At 43.7% G+C, this 15,379-nt stretch overlaps 1 protein-coding gene across 2 annotated transcripts in view; it reads left to right on the forward strand.

The window, feature by feature from the left end:
* SIKE1 (suppressor of IKBKE 1) overlaps positions 1–14,849 on the forward strand; it is a 31,565-nt gene extending 16,716 nt beyond the window's left edge. The window contains exons 5-6 of one of the 2 annotated variants that reach the window (XM_073667126.1): positions 6,639–6,752; positions 14,444–14,848. In XM_073667126.1, the coding sequence (XP_073523227.1) occupies positions 6,639–6,752; positions 14,444–14,542 (213 nt within the window). In that variant the 3' untranslated portion in view covers positions 14,543–14,848. Of the gene's footprint in view, positions 1–6,638; positions 6,753–14,443 lie in introns of both variants that reach the window. The other variant, XM_073667127.1, reaches the window with a different exon arrangement.
* The last annotated feature ends 530 nt before the right edge of the window (positions 14,850–15,379 follow it).

The following is a 15,379-nucleotide window of genomic DNA, read 5'->3' on the forward strand; positions in this document are numbered from 1 at the left end:
GTCCTGTGCCAGAGCTGGACCGGTTAGGTCCATGGGTGTTCCTCCTTGGGACCTGAATTTAGTCTTGAACGCTCTTACTAGTGAACCATTCGAACCCCTACACAAGGTTTCTCCAAAAATTCTCACCCTTAAGACCATCCTTCTAGTGGCCTTAACGTCAGCCCGTAGGGTGGGTGATCTGCAGGCCCTCTCGGTTAATCCTCCTTACACACAAATCTTTGAGGATAGGGTCACCTTGCGGCCAGATCCAGCATACCTTCCCAAGGTGGTATCTAGATTTCACCGTAGTCAGGAGATTGTGCTACCCTCGTTCTGCAGCAATCCCAAGAACCCAGGGGAAGTCAGGTTCCATAGCCTAGATGTTAGGAGGTCCCTGCTACAGTACATTCACATGACTAGTCTGTGGAGGAAAGACTGTTCTCTGTTCCTGGCCTTTCAAGGGTGTAGGAAAGGTCATGGGGTGTCCAAGGGTACCATCTCTAGGTGGCTCAGGGAGGCCATTTGCTTAGCCTATACGTCCACAGGGGTTCCAGCCCCGGACAATGTGAGGGCTCATTCCACCAGAGCCGTTGCAACCTCCTGGGCAGAGAGAGCAGACATCTCGATCGAGCAGATATGTAGGGCTGCTACTTGGTCTACACCATCCACCTTCTTTAAGCACTATCGGTTGGATCTATCCTCTTCTGATCTCACCTTTGGGAGAAGGGTACTTCAGGCGGTGGTCCCTCCCTAGGGTGCTCATAAATTCTCCAAAATTCTCTCAAGGTGTGCTGTCATGGGGAAGGGGAATGTTATGTTCTGCTACCAGAGCTAAGGAAAGAGAGGAGATCTGTCCCTACGATAGAACTCAGCTTTATCCCTACGATGTAACAGGGGACCTGATCCTGCGATCAGACCTGCTAAAGTCCTAAGCTAGTCTGTACGGAGACCTATAGATGTGGGGAAGGAATCCCTACAAGTACTAAGGACTGGGAGGAAAATGGGACACCTCCTAACAGAAATAGTAGCAGACAGACAAACAAACAAAATATATAGAACACTGAGGTCCGTAGACCAAGCAAACTAACAGAGTTAGATACAGAGCACAGGCTAGCTAGAAAGTAGTTATACAATGAAGTCCAGCAAAGCCAGAAGGGCGGAGCAGGATTAAATAGGCCAACAAGGTCATGTGACCAGCAAAGGAAAAAACCTAAGAGCAAGGTTCTAACAGTACCCCCCCTTCTAAGAGGATCCTCCGGATCCCCTAGGACCAGGCTTATCAGGAAATCTCCTGTGAAACGCTCTGATAAGTCTGGACGCGGAAACATCATCTGACCTCACCCAAGAGTTATCCTCGGGTCCGAAACCTTTCCAGGCCACAAGATACTGCAAACTACCTCTGTACCGTCTAGAGTTAAGGATGCGAGAAATTTCATATTCCCCGTCCTCCACCTCCGGAGGAACAGAGGCAGAGGCGTCACCATCCGACACAACAGCTTTTTTTAACAGAGAGACATGAAATACCGGATTAATTCTCCAGGAGGTAGGAACCTCCAACCTAACAGCAGATTGGTTGACAACCTGAAGCACTTTAAAGGGCCCTACAAACTTGGGACCCAATTTCTTAGAAGGAATCCTCAACCGCAGATTCCTAGAGGACAACCAAACCATGTCACCAACAGCGAACAAAACCTCCTGTCGTTTCCTATCAAAGTAGTCTTTAGATTTTCTGTTGGCCTCCTGAAGATTACCACGCACATCCGTCCAAACTCTCTCCAAATCACCGGAAAAATTCTCCTCCTCAGGCACGGCAGATCCCAACTTGGAGAACGACCCAAACGACGGATGTCTCCCAGAACAACAAAAAAAAGGCGAACAACCAGCAGAAGAAGATGTATGATTGTTCAGAGCAAATTCAGCAAGTGGCCGAAACTCAGACCACCCCTCTTGATTGTCTGCCACAAAACAATGCAAGAACTGCTCAACATCCTGGTTTTTCCTTTCTGTCTGACCATTAGATTCAGGATGATATCCGGACGAGAACGACAAATGAACTCCCAACCTGTCACAAAAGGCACGCCAAAAACGAGCCACGAACTGAGGACCCCTATCAGAAACAATGTCAGTAGGAACGCCATGAAGTCTGACAATTTCCTTGACAAAGGCCTTAGCGAGAGTTTTAGCGCAGGGCAGTTTGACGAAGGGAACCAAGTGACACATCTTGCTAAAACGGTCCACGACCACCCAGATGACAGTAAAACCCTCAGAGGGGGGAAGGTCAGTTATAAAGTCCATAGCCAAATGTGTCCAAGGAGCACTGGGAACCTCCAAAGGACAAAGCAACCCCGCAGCAGGAGTATGTGAGGACTTAGATCTAGCACATATAGTACATTGACGCACCCACTTAATGACTTCCTTCTGCCATCCAGGCCACCAAAAACTGCGACCCACCAGTCTCTTGGTCTCAGAGATTCCGGGATGACCTGCCAACCGAGATTCGTGACACTCAACAAACAAATCTCTCCTAAAGGTCCCAGGCACAAACAACCTCCCATGAGGAGTGTTAGATGGGGCATTCTCCTGTGCTTTAAGAATCTCATCTTCCAAAACGGAGTCCAAAGCAGCTATCACAACACCTTCTTGTAAAATGTTCTCCTCTTTCTCAGCACCGACTATGGGAGAAAAACTGCGAGACAAGGCATCCGCCTTAACATTCTTAGTACCAGGGATGTAAGTAACGGAGAAATTAAACCGCGAGAAAAACAGTGCCCACCTAGCCTGACGGGCATTCAGGCGCTTGGCAGCATCAAGATAAATCAGATTTTTATGATCCGTAAGAACCTGAACGGGAAATTCCACACCTTCCAAGAAGTGGCGCCAGTGTTCAAATGCGAGTTTAATAGCCAATAATTCCCGATTACCAATATCGTAATTCAGTTCAGTCTCCGAAAATTTTTTTGAAAAAAAGGCACAGGGATGTAATCCATCCCCGTTATCCTGAGACAATACTGCGCCAAGCCCCACAGAGGAAGCATCAACCTCAACCAAAAACGGCTTAGTCACATCAGGCTGCATAAGGATGGGAGCAGAGGTGAACCTCTCCTTGAGATACACAAAAGCTTCAATGGCCTCAGAAGACCACTGAACCGCATCAGCACCTTTCCTGGTGAGATCGGTCAGAGGTTTGACAATACTAGAAAAATTTTTTATGAATTTTCTGTAATAATTGGCGAAACCTAAAAACCTCTGTATCGATTTCAAACCAATAGGCCTAGGCCATTCCTGTACAGCTTGAACTTTAACAGGGTCCATCTCAAAACCTTCGCTGGAGATAATGTAACCCAAAAAACTAATTCTCTGTACAGCGAACTCACATTTCTCCAGCTTAGCAAAAAGCGAATTGTCCATTAACAACTGTAATACCTCACGTACGCTCCGCCAATGAGACTCCAGATCCGGCGAATAAATCAAAATGTCATCCAAATACACAACCACATTTTTGCCGATCAAAGGTCTAAGGATGTCATTAATAAGATTCTGAAAAAATGCAGGAGCATTAGTAAGACCAAAAGGCATAACCAGATTCTCAAAATGACCCACAGGAGTGTTAAAAGCAGTCTTCCATTCGTCACCCTCCTTCATGCACAACAGATTGTATGCCCCCTTAAGGTCAATTTTAGAGAACCACTTGGCCCCCATTAACTGGTTAAACAGATCAGGAATCAATGGCAGTGGGTAAGGATTGCGTACAGTAATTTTGTTAATCTCACGAAAATCCAGACAAGGACGTAAACCGCCGTCCTTTTTTTTTACAAAAAAAAATCCAACCGCCACGGGAGACTTAGAGGGCCTAATGTGACCGGCGGCCAAACTTGTCTGTATGTATTCCTCCAAAGCTTTCCTCTCAGGAATAGTAAGGTTAAATAAACGACTTTTAGGAAGAGTCGCTCCAGGGACAAATTCAATAGAACAATCATAGTCTCTATGGGGAGGCAAAACCTGCGATTCCTTCTCAGAAAAAACTCTCCAAAAATCCTGAATAGGAACAGGCAATTCTCCCCTATCCAAAGCTGCAATACGCCCGTTACAACACTTGTCATAACATTTATGGCTCCAGGATTTAATTTCACTGGTAGACCAATCCAGTACAGGATTGTCAAATTTTAACCAGGGCAATCCCAATATTACTGGAGAAGGCAAGTTATTCAAAACTACCAAATCCAATTTCTCATGGTGAACACCATTAATAGTGAGAGGAAATTCACAGACCTTGAGAGTAATATTCTTCAAAGGGGAACCATCCACAGAAACCACAGCAATGGGGGATGATAAAGGTTCGGGTTTTAAATTGAGTCTTTCCAAGAATCCCCCATCAATTACATTCAGAGTAGACCCACAATCAACAAACACCCGAAATTCCATTAATTTTTCCTGAGAAATCGTGGAAGCAGCTAAAAATACACCCTTGGAATTTAAACAGGCAATACGGGCATGACTGACCATTTTTTTTTCTTTCTTCATACGAAGCTCACAGCCTTTAATCAAATGACCAGATTTTCCGCAATAGAAACACAAGCCTTCAAAAAATCTGCGATCTTTTTCTTGAGAGCGAGGTGCCACCGATCCAATCTCCATCGGTTCACCACTGTTAGTACACACATTCTCATAACCAGAAACTGACATAGCAGAGGATTTGCTCTCATTAACCCTTGCACGCAGTCTCCTATCCACCCGTATAGCTAATTGCATAGCCTGTTGCAAATCTTCAGGTGTAGGATAAGCAATTAGCAGGTCTTTAACCCTTTCATTGAGCCCAGCAAGAAATAGACTTTTCAGAGCAGAATCGTTCCACCCTGTTTGAGTAGACCAACGACGGAAATGAGTACAATATTTTTCCACATTACCTGATCCCTGTTTCAAACGTCTCAACTCAGTCTCAGCTGATGCGACACGGTCAGGATCATCATATAATAGCCCCAAAGCAGAAAAAAAACTATCCACTGATCTGAAGCATGTATCACTAGGTTGCAAAGAAAAGGCCCACTCCTGAGGATCTTTGTGCAAAAGTGACATTATGAACCCTATGCGCTGGGATTCATCCCCAGAGGACTTGGGTCTCAAACGAAAATACAATAAGCAAGCATTTTTAAATGAAAAAAATTCTCGGTGTTCACCAAAAAATAAATCCGGCAAACATACCTTAGGCTCCAAGAAATGTGCTCCAGGACAGTTACTCACGTGCTGACGGAGCTCGGCCACCTCCAGAGAGAGTCCCTGCAGGCGATGAGCCAAATCCTGAACCGACACCATGATGGAACAGAAAAATCTTTCCTTAGAGAATTTGCAGGCTGGACTTACTGTTATGTTCTGCTACCAGAGCTAAGGAAAGAGAGGAGATCTGTCCCTACGATAGAACTCAGCTTTATCCCTACGATGTAACAGGGGACCTGATCCTGCGATCAGACCTGCTAAAGTCCTAAGCTAGTCTGTACGGAGACCTATAGATGTGGGGAAGGAATCCCTACAAGTACTAAGGACTGGGAGGAAAGTGGGACACCTCCTAACAGAAATAGTAGCAGACAGACAAACAAACAAAATATATAGAACACTGAGGTCCGTAGACCAAGCAAACTAACAGAGTTAGATACAGAGCACAGGCTAGCTAGAAAGTAGTTATACAATGAAGTCCAGCAAAGCCAGAAGGGCGGAGCAGGATTAAATAGGCCAACAAGGTCATGTGACCAGCAAAGGAAAAAAAACCTAACAGCAAGGTTCTAACAGGGAAAACACCAAGGTTACTTACCGGTAGCTGGTTTTTCCTGAGCCCATGACAGCACCCGTAGTTTCCCCCCCTTATTTTTTCTATGTTTCTCACACCCTGGTGTGCACTGTTTGGGGTGGTGTGTATATGTATATTGTGGTGTTGGTTATGTGCCTAACCTGTTTAGGGAGGTCCTCTCAATGCTCTGTAAACAACTGAAGCGAGGGAGAGGTACCGCCCTTTTATTTCAGACGGTTTCCTGTCCTTGGTGGGGCGGATCCTCTCTCTCAAGGTGTGCTGTCATGGGCTCAGGAAAAACCGGCTACCGGTAAGTAACCTTGGTGTTTCTGTTTCTAAGTGATGCTGCTTTTACATTAGGGGTCAAAACCTGGTGACAAATTTCCTTTAAGTGTTTAAAAAAAATAGACACATTGATTAAAAAAATGTCCCGGAGTTCTATGGCATACACAATCCAAAGTGGCACAGGCACGTATCTCATTTATAATTCATGTGTCCACGGTTTATTACACGATTTAATCCTGACCAGAATCCGGTCTATTTTATTAAAAATGTTCACTAACCTATAGACCACATACAATATATTTTATAGCAAGAAAATAGTTGCGCAGCGTATGCTATGTCATTAGGGAATGTTTTTCCCTTAATTTCTGGTTAATGGAGGGTACAAAATGGACCTGTTGATCAAGCCTTAAAATCTGCCATGACATCCGCACGTGTCCTCAGGTTTCTAATAATTGCGCCATACCTAGGATCGGCTGCATGGTTCACATTATTTTATTGAACTGTTGTACAAATTACATTTTTTTTTTTTTTTAAATTAATAATATGGATTTGTGGGTCGTGTTTAATTGTGAACTAACATGTACTTTTGTTAAAGGAAATAGAAAGTTATATTGACCGAATATGTTCCATGGGGGAAGTGATGAGAAAAGCCATTCAAGTAGATGAGGAGCAGGCCTACAATATTCAGGAGCGACTTGCCCAATTAGAGGTAAGACGTGATCGGCACTGAGGTCCCAAATAGATCATGTGCAAAGATATGCAACACTGTTACATACAACTGATTACTAGTCTGCATTTATGGGACAAAGAGCCATAGTAGAGCACATGTACTGCTATGCGTAATGAGAGCCTCATGTGAGGTTAATAACCAGCTTTTATGTAGGACGTTATAGAAACTTACAGGTAAAGTGAATAACATTTATTCTGTTTAGGGGTGAGATATATAGGGCAACATGTGAACAAACAGTTCTTGATATTGATGTGTGCAAAGCAGGAGAAATGGGCAAGAGAAAGGGTCCAAGTAATGGCTAGACTGGGTCAGAGCATCTCGAATACAGCAGTGGTCAGTACCTACCAAGAATGGTCAAAGGAAGGACAACCAGTGACCAAGCTCATTAAGGCCTCTGGAGCCAAGGCTAAACTGTCTGCTTTGATCTCATAACGGAAGAACAAATTGCTGAAAGAGCTGGGTATGATAGAGAAGTGTCAGAATACACAGTGCATTACAGCTTGATGCAAAAAAATGTTCAGGAACGTTTGGAGAAGCATGATATTGGGAGGTAATGATTTGTCTTTCAAATCGCCCAGATCTTAATCTATGGCCTGGTCTTGGAAAACAAGTCCCCTCAATGGAGGCCCCACCTCACACCTTACAGGACTTTAAAGGGTCAGAGCATACAGGAATATGGTCAACCTATACCACAGCTCTTGGCCAGGGGAGGAAGCAAAAGAGAGTGCAGACAGGACTGCATGGGATCACAGCAGCTGCTTTCTGTGAGATAAATCATATCCCTGCTTGTTTGATCACAGGAGTGAGGGTTTCTGCCACATCTCCAGCACTCTGAGCTCAGAATAAATCAATTTGTAACATATGAGATCAGCTGCCTCTAGAGTTCCTACTTCACTGACTTGATTTATGATGAGCTCAGGGGACTGAAGACATTACAGGAACACTTGCGCATGTGATAAAACAGGCAGGGAAATGTTTTACCTTACAGAATGCAGTAGCTGTGATCCCATGCTGTCCTGTCTGTATTCTCTCTTATTTCCTGTTACCAGGAGTTGTGGTATGTGACTACCATATTCCTGCACGGTCAGACACAACCATTACACAGTACGTAGCAGGGACACATTTATAGGATTATCTCAGAACGGGAAAATGTTTTTAACACATCCAGTTGTGGAGCTTATTGTAATTCCTAGATCTATTGATTTAAAATGTACTTTGTTTGTGGGAAAACCTCTTTCGAGAGAGTCTGTCAGCACAGAGTGACTGTTCAAACGAAGTACCGGTGGCCCTTTAACTGAATATTCCCACCTACTTGTTTGCCCTCTATCTCTGTCCTTCTCTAAAGCCAGAGCTGTCAATCAAAGAGGGGAGTGGAGATAGAAGGAAAAGTAGGTGGGAAGGTGCACTTAAAGGGAATCTGTCAGTAGGATCAACCCTCCTAAGTAGTGTATAGGGGCATGTAGGTCTTAGGAAGCTGAGTAAAATGATATCCTGATATCTGCAATCTGATGTCTTATTCCAGATACATCCATATTTTTCTTTTATGTAAATGAGCTGTTCAGGACTATGGGCCGGACACTGATCTACATGAGAATCTGACTCAAGAGTTTGTTAAAATTAAATGGGAGTTACCAGTGTGAGACATGTAACTAACACAGAACAGTAGGACTGAACTTTCTCATTACAAGCATGTTAGCAGCTGCAGATCTCACAGCTCTGCTGTAATGTAACAATATTGCAGTCCTGTCTGCCTGTGAGATGGAAGGTGAGAGGAACCTGCAGATGTGTCAGTTATAACCACACACAGCTCTGCAGTGAGATCAGGAGAGCAGAGAGCGGCCATTACATATCACAGTGGTAACGCCCCTTTTATTTAAACTAAGCTTTGGATGCAGATTCTTAGGATGGTTGATGGTACTGACTTTCCCTTTAAATGTTTGGCCACATCAAAGGTACACTGGGCTCGTGTATTTTTTCGAACATTCATTCTGTGCTGACCGTCCCTTTTAACCCCTTAAGAACATCTGACGTACTAATACGCGTCTGTGCCCTGGGACTTAAGAGCCAGACCCGTATTAGTACGTCATGGCGATCGCGCGCGCACACAGGCTGTGCGGGCGCGATCGCCGCCGGGTGTCAGCTGATTGTCATAGCTGACACCCGGTACTATGTGCAGGGAGCGGTCACGCACCGCTCCCAGCACATTAACCCCCGCGATGCTGCGATCGAAGTCGATCGAAGTCGATCGCGGCATTGCGGGGGCAAGGGGAGGTGATCGCCGATACTCACCTCCTCTTCCGGCTTCCAGCGCAGTCTGCAAAGGCTTCCCGGGTGTTGCCATGACGACCCGATGTCGTCATGACAACATCCGGGTCACCAGAGAGCAGGAAGATTGCTTGGACATGCGCAGTGCATCTCCAAGCAATCTTCACACTGTGCACTTCTGACAGCCTTCATGGCATAGGGATGGTGCTCCATTCCTGTGCCATGCAGGCGATCAGAAAAAAAAAAGTGAAAGTCCCAGAGTGGGACAAAGTAATAAAGTGTATAAACTGTGTGAAAGTGGAAAAAAAAAAAAAAAAAATGTGCAAAAATATTATAAAAAAATAAAAAAAATAATACACCAAAAATAAAAATATAATGTACCCATCAATAAATATTATTATAAAAAAAATAAAAAAAAAACAATAAAAGTACACATATTTGGTATCGCCGCGTCCGGAACAACCTGACCTATAAAACTGTCCCACTAGTTAACCCCTTCAGTGAACACGGTAAAAAAAAAAAAAAAAAAAACCAAGCAAAAAACAATGCTTTATCACCATACCGCCAAACAAAAAGTGGAATAACACGCGATCAAAAAGACGCATATAAATAAAAATGATACCGCTGAAAACGTCATCTCGTCCCGCAAAAAACAAGCCGCCATATAGCTCCATCAGCCGAAAAATAAAAAAGTTATAGCTCTCAGAATAAAGCGATACTAAAAAATATTTTTTTCTATAAAATAGCTTTTATTGTGTATAAGCGCCAAAACATAGAAAAATTATACAAATGTGGTACCGCTGTAAACGTACTGACCCGAAGAGTAAAGCTGCCTCATCAATTTTACCACACGCGGAACAGAATAAAAAAAAAAAAAAAAAAACAATTCCTGAATTGTTGGTTTTTGTTTATTCTGCCTCCCAAAAATCGGAATAGAAAGCGATCAAAAAATGTCACGTGCCTGAAAATGGCACCAATAACAACGTCAAGTCATCCCGCAAAAAACGAGCCGTCACATGACTGTCTGCCAAAATTTGGAAAAATTATAGCTCTCAAAATATGGCGATGCAAAAACTAGATTTTACAAAAAATGCGTCTTTTAGTGTGTGACAGCTGTCAGTCATAAAAACCCCATATGATTCTGGCATTGCTGTAATCACACCGACCCGAAGAATAAAGTCGTCTAATCACTTATACCGCACAAGGAACGGCGTCAAAAATAAACTCTTGAGTTAGGATTGGGCTAGGGTTAGGGCTGGGTTTGGGGCTAGGGTTGTGCTGGGGCTAGGGTTGTGCTGGGGCTAGGGTTGTGCTGGGGCTAGGGTTGTGCTGGGGCTAGGGTTGTGCTAGGGTTAGGGCTGGGGTTGGGATTTTTTTCAAAAGTAAGAAAAAAAGATGACGATATGGCGACTAGTGTTGAGAGCAAGTGCTCGCTACTTGAGTTTGCATCGGGTGCTCTGGTATGCATTTAGTATCGTGGGTATTTGAGTGACATGCTCGAGTCTCTGCCCCATATGCTTCGCGGCCAAAAAACTTTACGGGGATTGCCTGCCATGCACGAGCGATCCCCGCATGTTTTTTTTTGGGTGTCTAATAACCGTGAAACATGCGGAGCAGGGACTCGAGCATGTCACTCGAGCACACGCTGTACATGGTGCATACCTGAGTACCCGATGCAAACTCAAGTAGCGAGCACTTGCGCTCAAGAATAATGAAAACTTATTCAATATGATGACCTAATGTAAACAAATAATGTGCCGTACCTCTGGGTTCAAAATGTTCACTATACACCTTAATAAAATCTTTGAGGGGTATAGTTTCCAAAATGGGGACACTTGTGGGGGAGCTCCACTGTTTAGGCACATCACGGGCTCTCCAAACGCGACATGGTGTCCGCTAACAAATTGAATGGAAAATCGGCTCAAATTGTTAGCGGACACCACATTGCGTTTGGAGAGCCCCTCTGTGCCCAAACTTTGGAGCTCCCCCACAAGTGACCCCATTTTGGAAACTAGACCCCCCAAGGCACCTTTCTAGATGCATAGTGAGCACTTGGAACCCCCAGGTGCTTCACAAATTGATTCGTAAAAATGAAAAAGTGAAAAAAAAAACACTTTTTCATTTTTATGAATCAATTTGTGAAGCACCTGGGGTTCCAAGTGCTCACTATGAATCTAGATAGGTGCCTTGGGGGGTCTAGTTTCCAAAATGGGGTCACTTGTGGGGGAGCTCCAATGTTTGGGCACACAGGGACTCTCCAAATGCAACATGATATCCGCTAACAAATTGTCGGCTCAAATTGTTAGCGGATATCATGTTGCATTTGGAGAGTCCCTGTGTGCCCAAACATTGGAGCTCCTCCACAAGTGACCCCATTTTGGAAACTAGACCCCCCAAGGCACCTATCTAGATGCATAGTGAGCACTTGGAACCCCTAGGTGCTTCACAAATTAATTCGTAAAAATGAAAAAGTGTTTTTTTTTTCACTTTTTCATTATTACGAATCAATTTGTGAAGCACCTGGGGGTTCCAAGTGCTCACTATGCATCTAGAAAGGTGCCTTGGGGGGTCTAGTTTCCAAAATGGGGTCACTTGTGGGGGAGCTCCAAAGTTTGGGCACAGAGGGGCTCTCCAAACGCAATGTGGCGTCCGCTAACAATTTGAGCCGATTTTCCATTCAATTTGTTAGCGGATACCATGTTGCATTTAGAGAGTCCCTGTGTGCCCAAACATTGGAGCTCCCCCACAAGTGACCCCATTTTGGAAACTAGACCCCCCAAGGCACCTATCTAGATGCATAGTGAGCACTTGGAACCCCTAGGTGCTTCACAAATTGATTCGTAAAAATGAAAAAGTGTTTTTTTTTTCACTTTTTCATTATTACGAATCAATTTGTGAAGCACCTGGGGGTTCCAAGTGCTCACTATGCATCTAGAAAGGTGCCTTGGGGGGTCTAGTTTCCAAAATGGGGTCACTTGTGGGGGAGCTCCAATGTTTGGGCACACAGGGACTCTCTAAATGCAACATGGTGTCCTCTAACAAATTTAACGGAAAATCGGCTCAAATTGTTAGCGACACCATGTTGCGTTTGGAGATCCGCTGTGTGCCCAAACATTGGAGCTCCCCCACAAGTGACCCCATTTTGGAAACTAGACCCCCCAAGGCACCTATCTAGATGCATTGTGAGCACTTGGAACACTCAGGTGCTTCACAAATTGATTCATAAAAATGAAAAAGTGTTTTTTTTTTTCACTTTTTCATTGTTACGAATCAATTTGTGAAGCACCTGGGGGTTCCAAGTGCTCACTATGCATCTAGAAAGGTGCCTTGGGGGGTCTAGTTTCCAAAATGGGGTCACTTGTGGGGGAGCTCCAAAGTTTGGGCACACATGGGCTCTCCAAACACAACATGGCGTCCGCTAATTATTCAAGCAAATTTTACAATCAAAAAGTCAAATAGCGCTCCTTCCCTTCCGAGCCCTGCCGTGCGCCCAAACAGTATTTTTTCCCCAAATATTGGGTATCTGCGTGCCCAGGGGAAATTGCACAACAAATTTTGGGGTCCATTTTTTCTTGTTACCCCTGTGAAAATAAAAAAAATTGGGTCTAAATTAACATTTTTGTGAAAAAAGTTAAATGTTCATTTTTTTCTTCCACATTCAAAAAATTCCTGTGAAGCACCTGAAGGGTTAATAAAGTTCTTGAATGTGGTTTTGAGCACCTTGAGGGGTGCAGTTTTTAGAATGGTGTCACTTTTGGGTATTTTCTGTCATAAAGACCTCTCAAAGTGACTTCAAATGGTGATGTGGTCCCTAAAAAAATGGTTTTGTAAATTTTGTTGGAAAAATGAGAAATCGCTGGTCAACTTTTAACCCTTATAGCTCCCTAACAAAAAAAAATTTTGGTTCCAAAATTGTGCTGATGTAAAGTAGACATGTGGGAAATGTTATTTATTAACTCTTTTGTGTGACATATCGCTCTGATTTCAGGGCTTAAAAATTCAAATTTTGAAAATTGCAAAATTTTCAAAATTTTCGCCAAATTTCCGTTTTTTTCACAAATAAACGCAAGTGATATCGAAGAAATTTTTCCACAATCATGAAGTACAATATGTCACGAAAAAACAATCTCAGAATCAGGGGGATCCGTTGAAGCGTTCGAGAGTAATTACCTCATAAAGTGACAGTGGTCAGAATTGTAAAAATTGGCCCGGTCATTAACGTGCAAACCACCCGCGGGGCTTAAGGGGTTAAAGGGAATCTGTCACCACTTTGGTGTTATCAGACCTCTACTATGGCCATACAGGGTATAGAAAAGTAAATCTATACTTACCTGTATGGTCCATAGCAGAGGTCTGATTGCAGAGAAAAGCGCTTTAATCAATTCTATTTTGTACAGGCTTGTCCGGGGGGACCCCAAGCAATCCCCGCCTATGTGCTTATTATTCCCCCAAATCCCTGCCTATGTGCTTAATTATCATATTTCCCCAAATCCCCGCCTGTATGCTTAATTATCTTATTCCCCCTCCCCCGCACGTCACAGGGTCCTGTGACCGGCTCTGTGACGTGCACTGTACTCCCCGACTTCCCGGGCATGCGCTCACATAGAGCGCGCTTTGCTTCATCCCGGCCCTGTCTGACCTGCACCGCAGGGTTCTATTGCGCAGGCGCTGGGGAGTCACTGTCATTTTCCGGCGCCTGCGCAATAGAACCCTGCGGTGCAGGTTAGACAGGGCCGGGATGAAGCAAAGCGCGCTCTATGTGAGCGCATGCCCGGGAAGTCGGGGAGCACAGTGCACGTCACAGGGCCCTGTGATGTGCGGGGGAGGGGGGGTGATATGATAATTAAGCACAGAGGCGGGGATTTAGGGGAATAATAAGCACATAGGGATTGCTTGGGGTTTCCCGGACGCCAAGCCTCTACAAAATAGAATTGATTAAAGCGCTTTTCTCTGCAATCAGACCTCTGCTATGGGCCATGCAGGTATGTATAGATTTACTTTTCTATACCCTATATGGCCATAGTAGAGGTCTGATAACTCCAAAGTGGTGACAGATTCCATTTAAATGACTGCTAACATCTTGGTGTCAGATACCTAGAGATCTTGTCCATGCCTTGACTGTTAGAGATGTTTTGGCGCCACTCTGGGGACCTACACAATTTACCGCTGATTTTTATGATGTTATTTGACAGTTATATATGTCATGGAGTGGGTCGGGGTATTTGGGACAGGCTCAGGAGTTGCTCCACATGGGACCGTTGTCGGCTGTGTAAAAATGCCGATATTTTTAAATGTTTAGGTATAAATATAATGTACAATTCTGTACATGTATTACCTGCAGTTGGGGTTTTCACATGTTTTGTATAACACTGTTGATTTTTTTTCCTTTTTTTGAATATTGTCAGCTGGAGAACAAGGAGCTTCGAGCGGTTCTGTCGGTGAGTAAGGAGTCGTTACATTCGGGTAAAAATGAAGAATGGAGCTCACCGGAGAAATCACAGTGATGTCTTCCATATTGTAAGACAGTCCTCTTAATATGTTTGGCTGGACCTTCAAGAATGATACAAGAAGGCTGTCCGTGATCCTACAAATATATAAGCTTGCACCTGTATGACTGCGCCACTGCCTTGAAAGTGAATGTTTTGTACAGGCGAGTGTGAGAAGATGAAAAAGTTGCTTATTCATGTGAACTCAAGAAGGTGACAACTTCCTGCGTACGTCTTGGACTTAGAGCACTGTGACCATGAAAAGAATAGAGGTTTTATTTAAATATATGCAGAAGGAGAAAGTCTAGGTATAAATAAAAGATACTACAAACTGTGTTATTACTGTCAGTCCATACCCACATTTCTTACTCACTGACCATACTGCTAATATTGCTGCTCACTTTGGTTTCAATTCATCATTTGCATTTTTTTTTAAAGTCACTTTTCTTTTTTTATTTATTGCTGTTTTTTGCATCAGATTCTTCAAAAGGGCTTGTGCGGTTCATGAATTTTATGCAAAGTCAAAAATGGTCTATTTTTGACACATTTCACGAAATGGTGCAAAGATTGTGCTAAAATATCTGGCATATATAAAATCATTTCAGATGGGGCTGGAGTACTTTTATGACAAATTTTGCAATGGATTAGGTGAAAACATCTGGAAATCCTAAACTCTTCACACAGCGGCAAACATAACAAAAAAACAACAAGCAAACACATAACATAGACTTCAAAAAAAGGCAAAAATGGAATGAACAAAAGCTGAATACTGAGCAAATATAAAAAAAGTCCCCCAAACCAGCAATACTGAATCAAGCTTTATGCCCCAATTGATCAAGCCCGGCGATTTGCTCT

Source organism: Phyllobates terribilis, unplaced genomic scaffold (assembly GCF_046119375.1).
Source record: "Phyllobates terribilis strain yellow unplaced genomic scaffold, ASM4611937v1 Scaffold_2__4_contigs__length_985480577, whole genome shotgun sequence".
NCBI classification, from domain to species: domain Eukaryota; kingdom Metazoa; phylum Chordata; class Amphibia; order Anura; family Dendrobatidae; genus Phyllobates; species Phyllobates terribilis.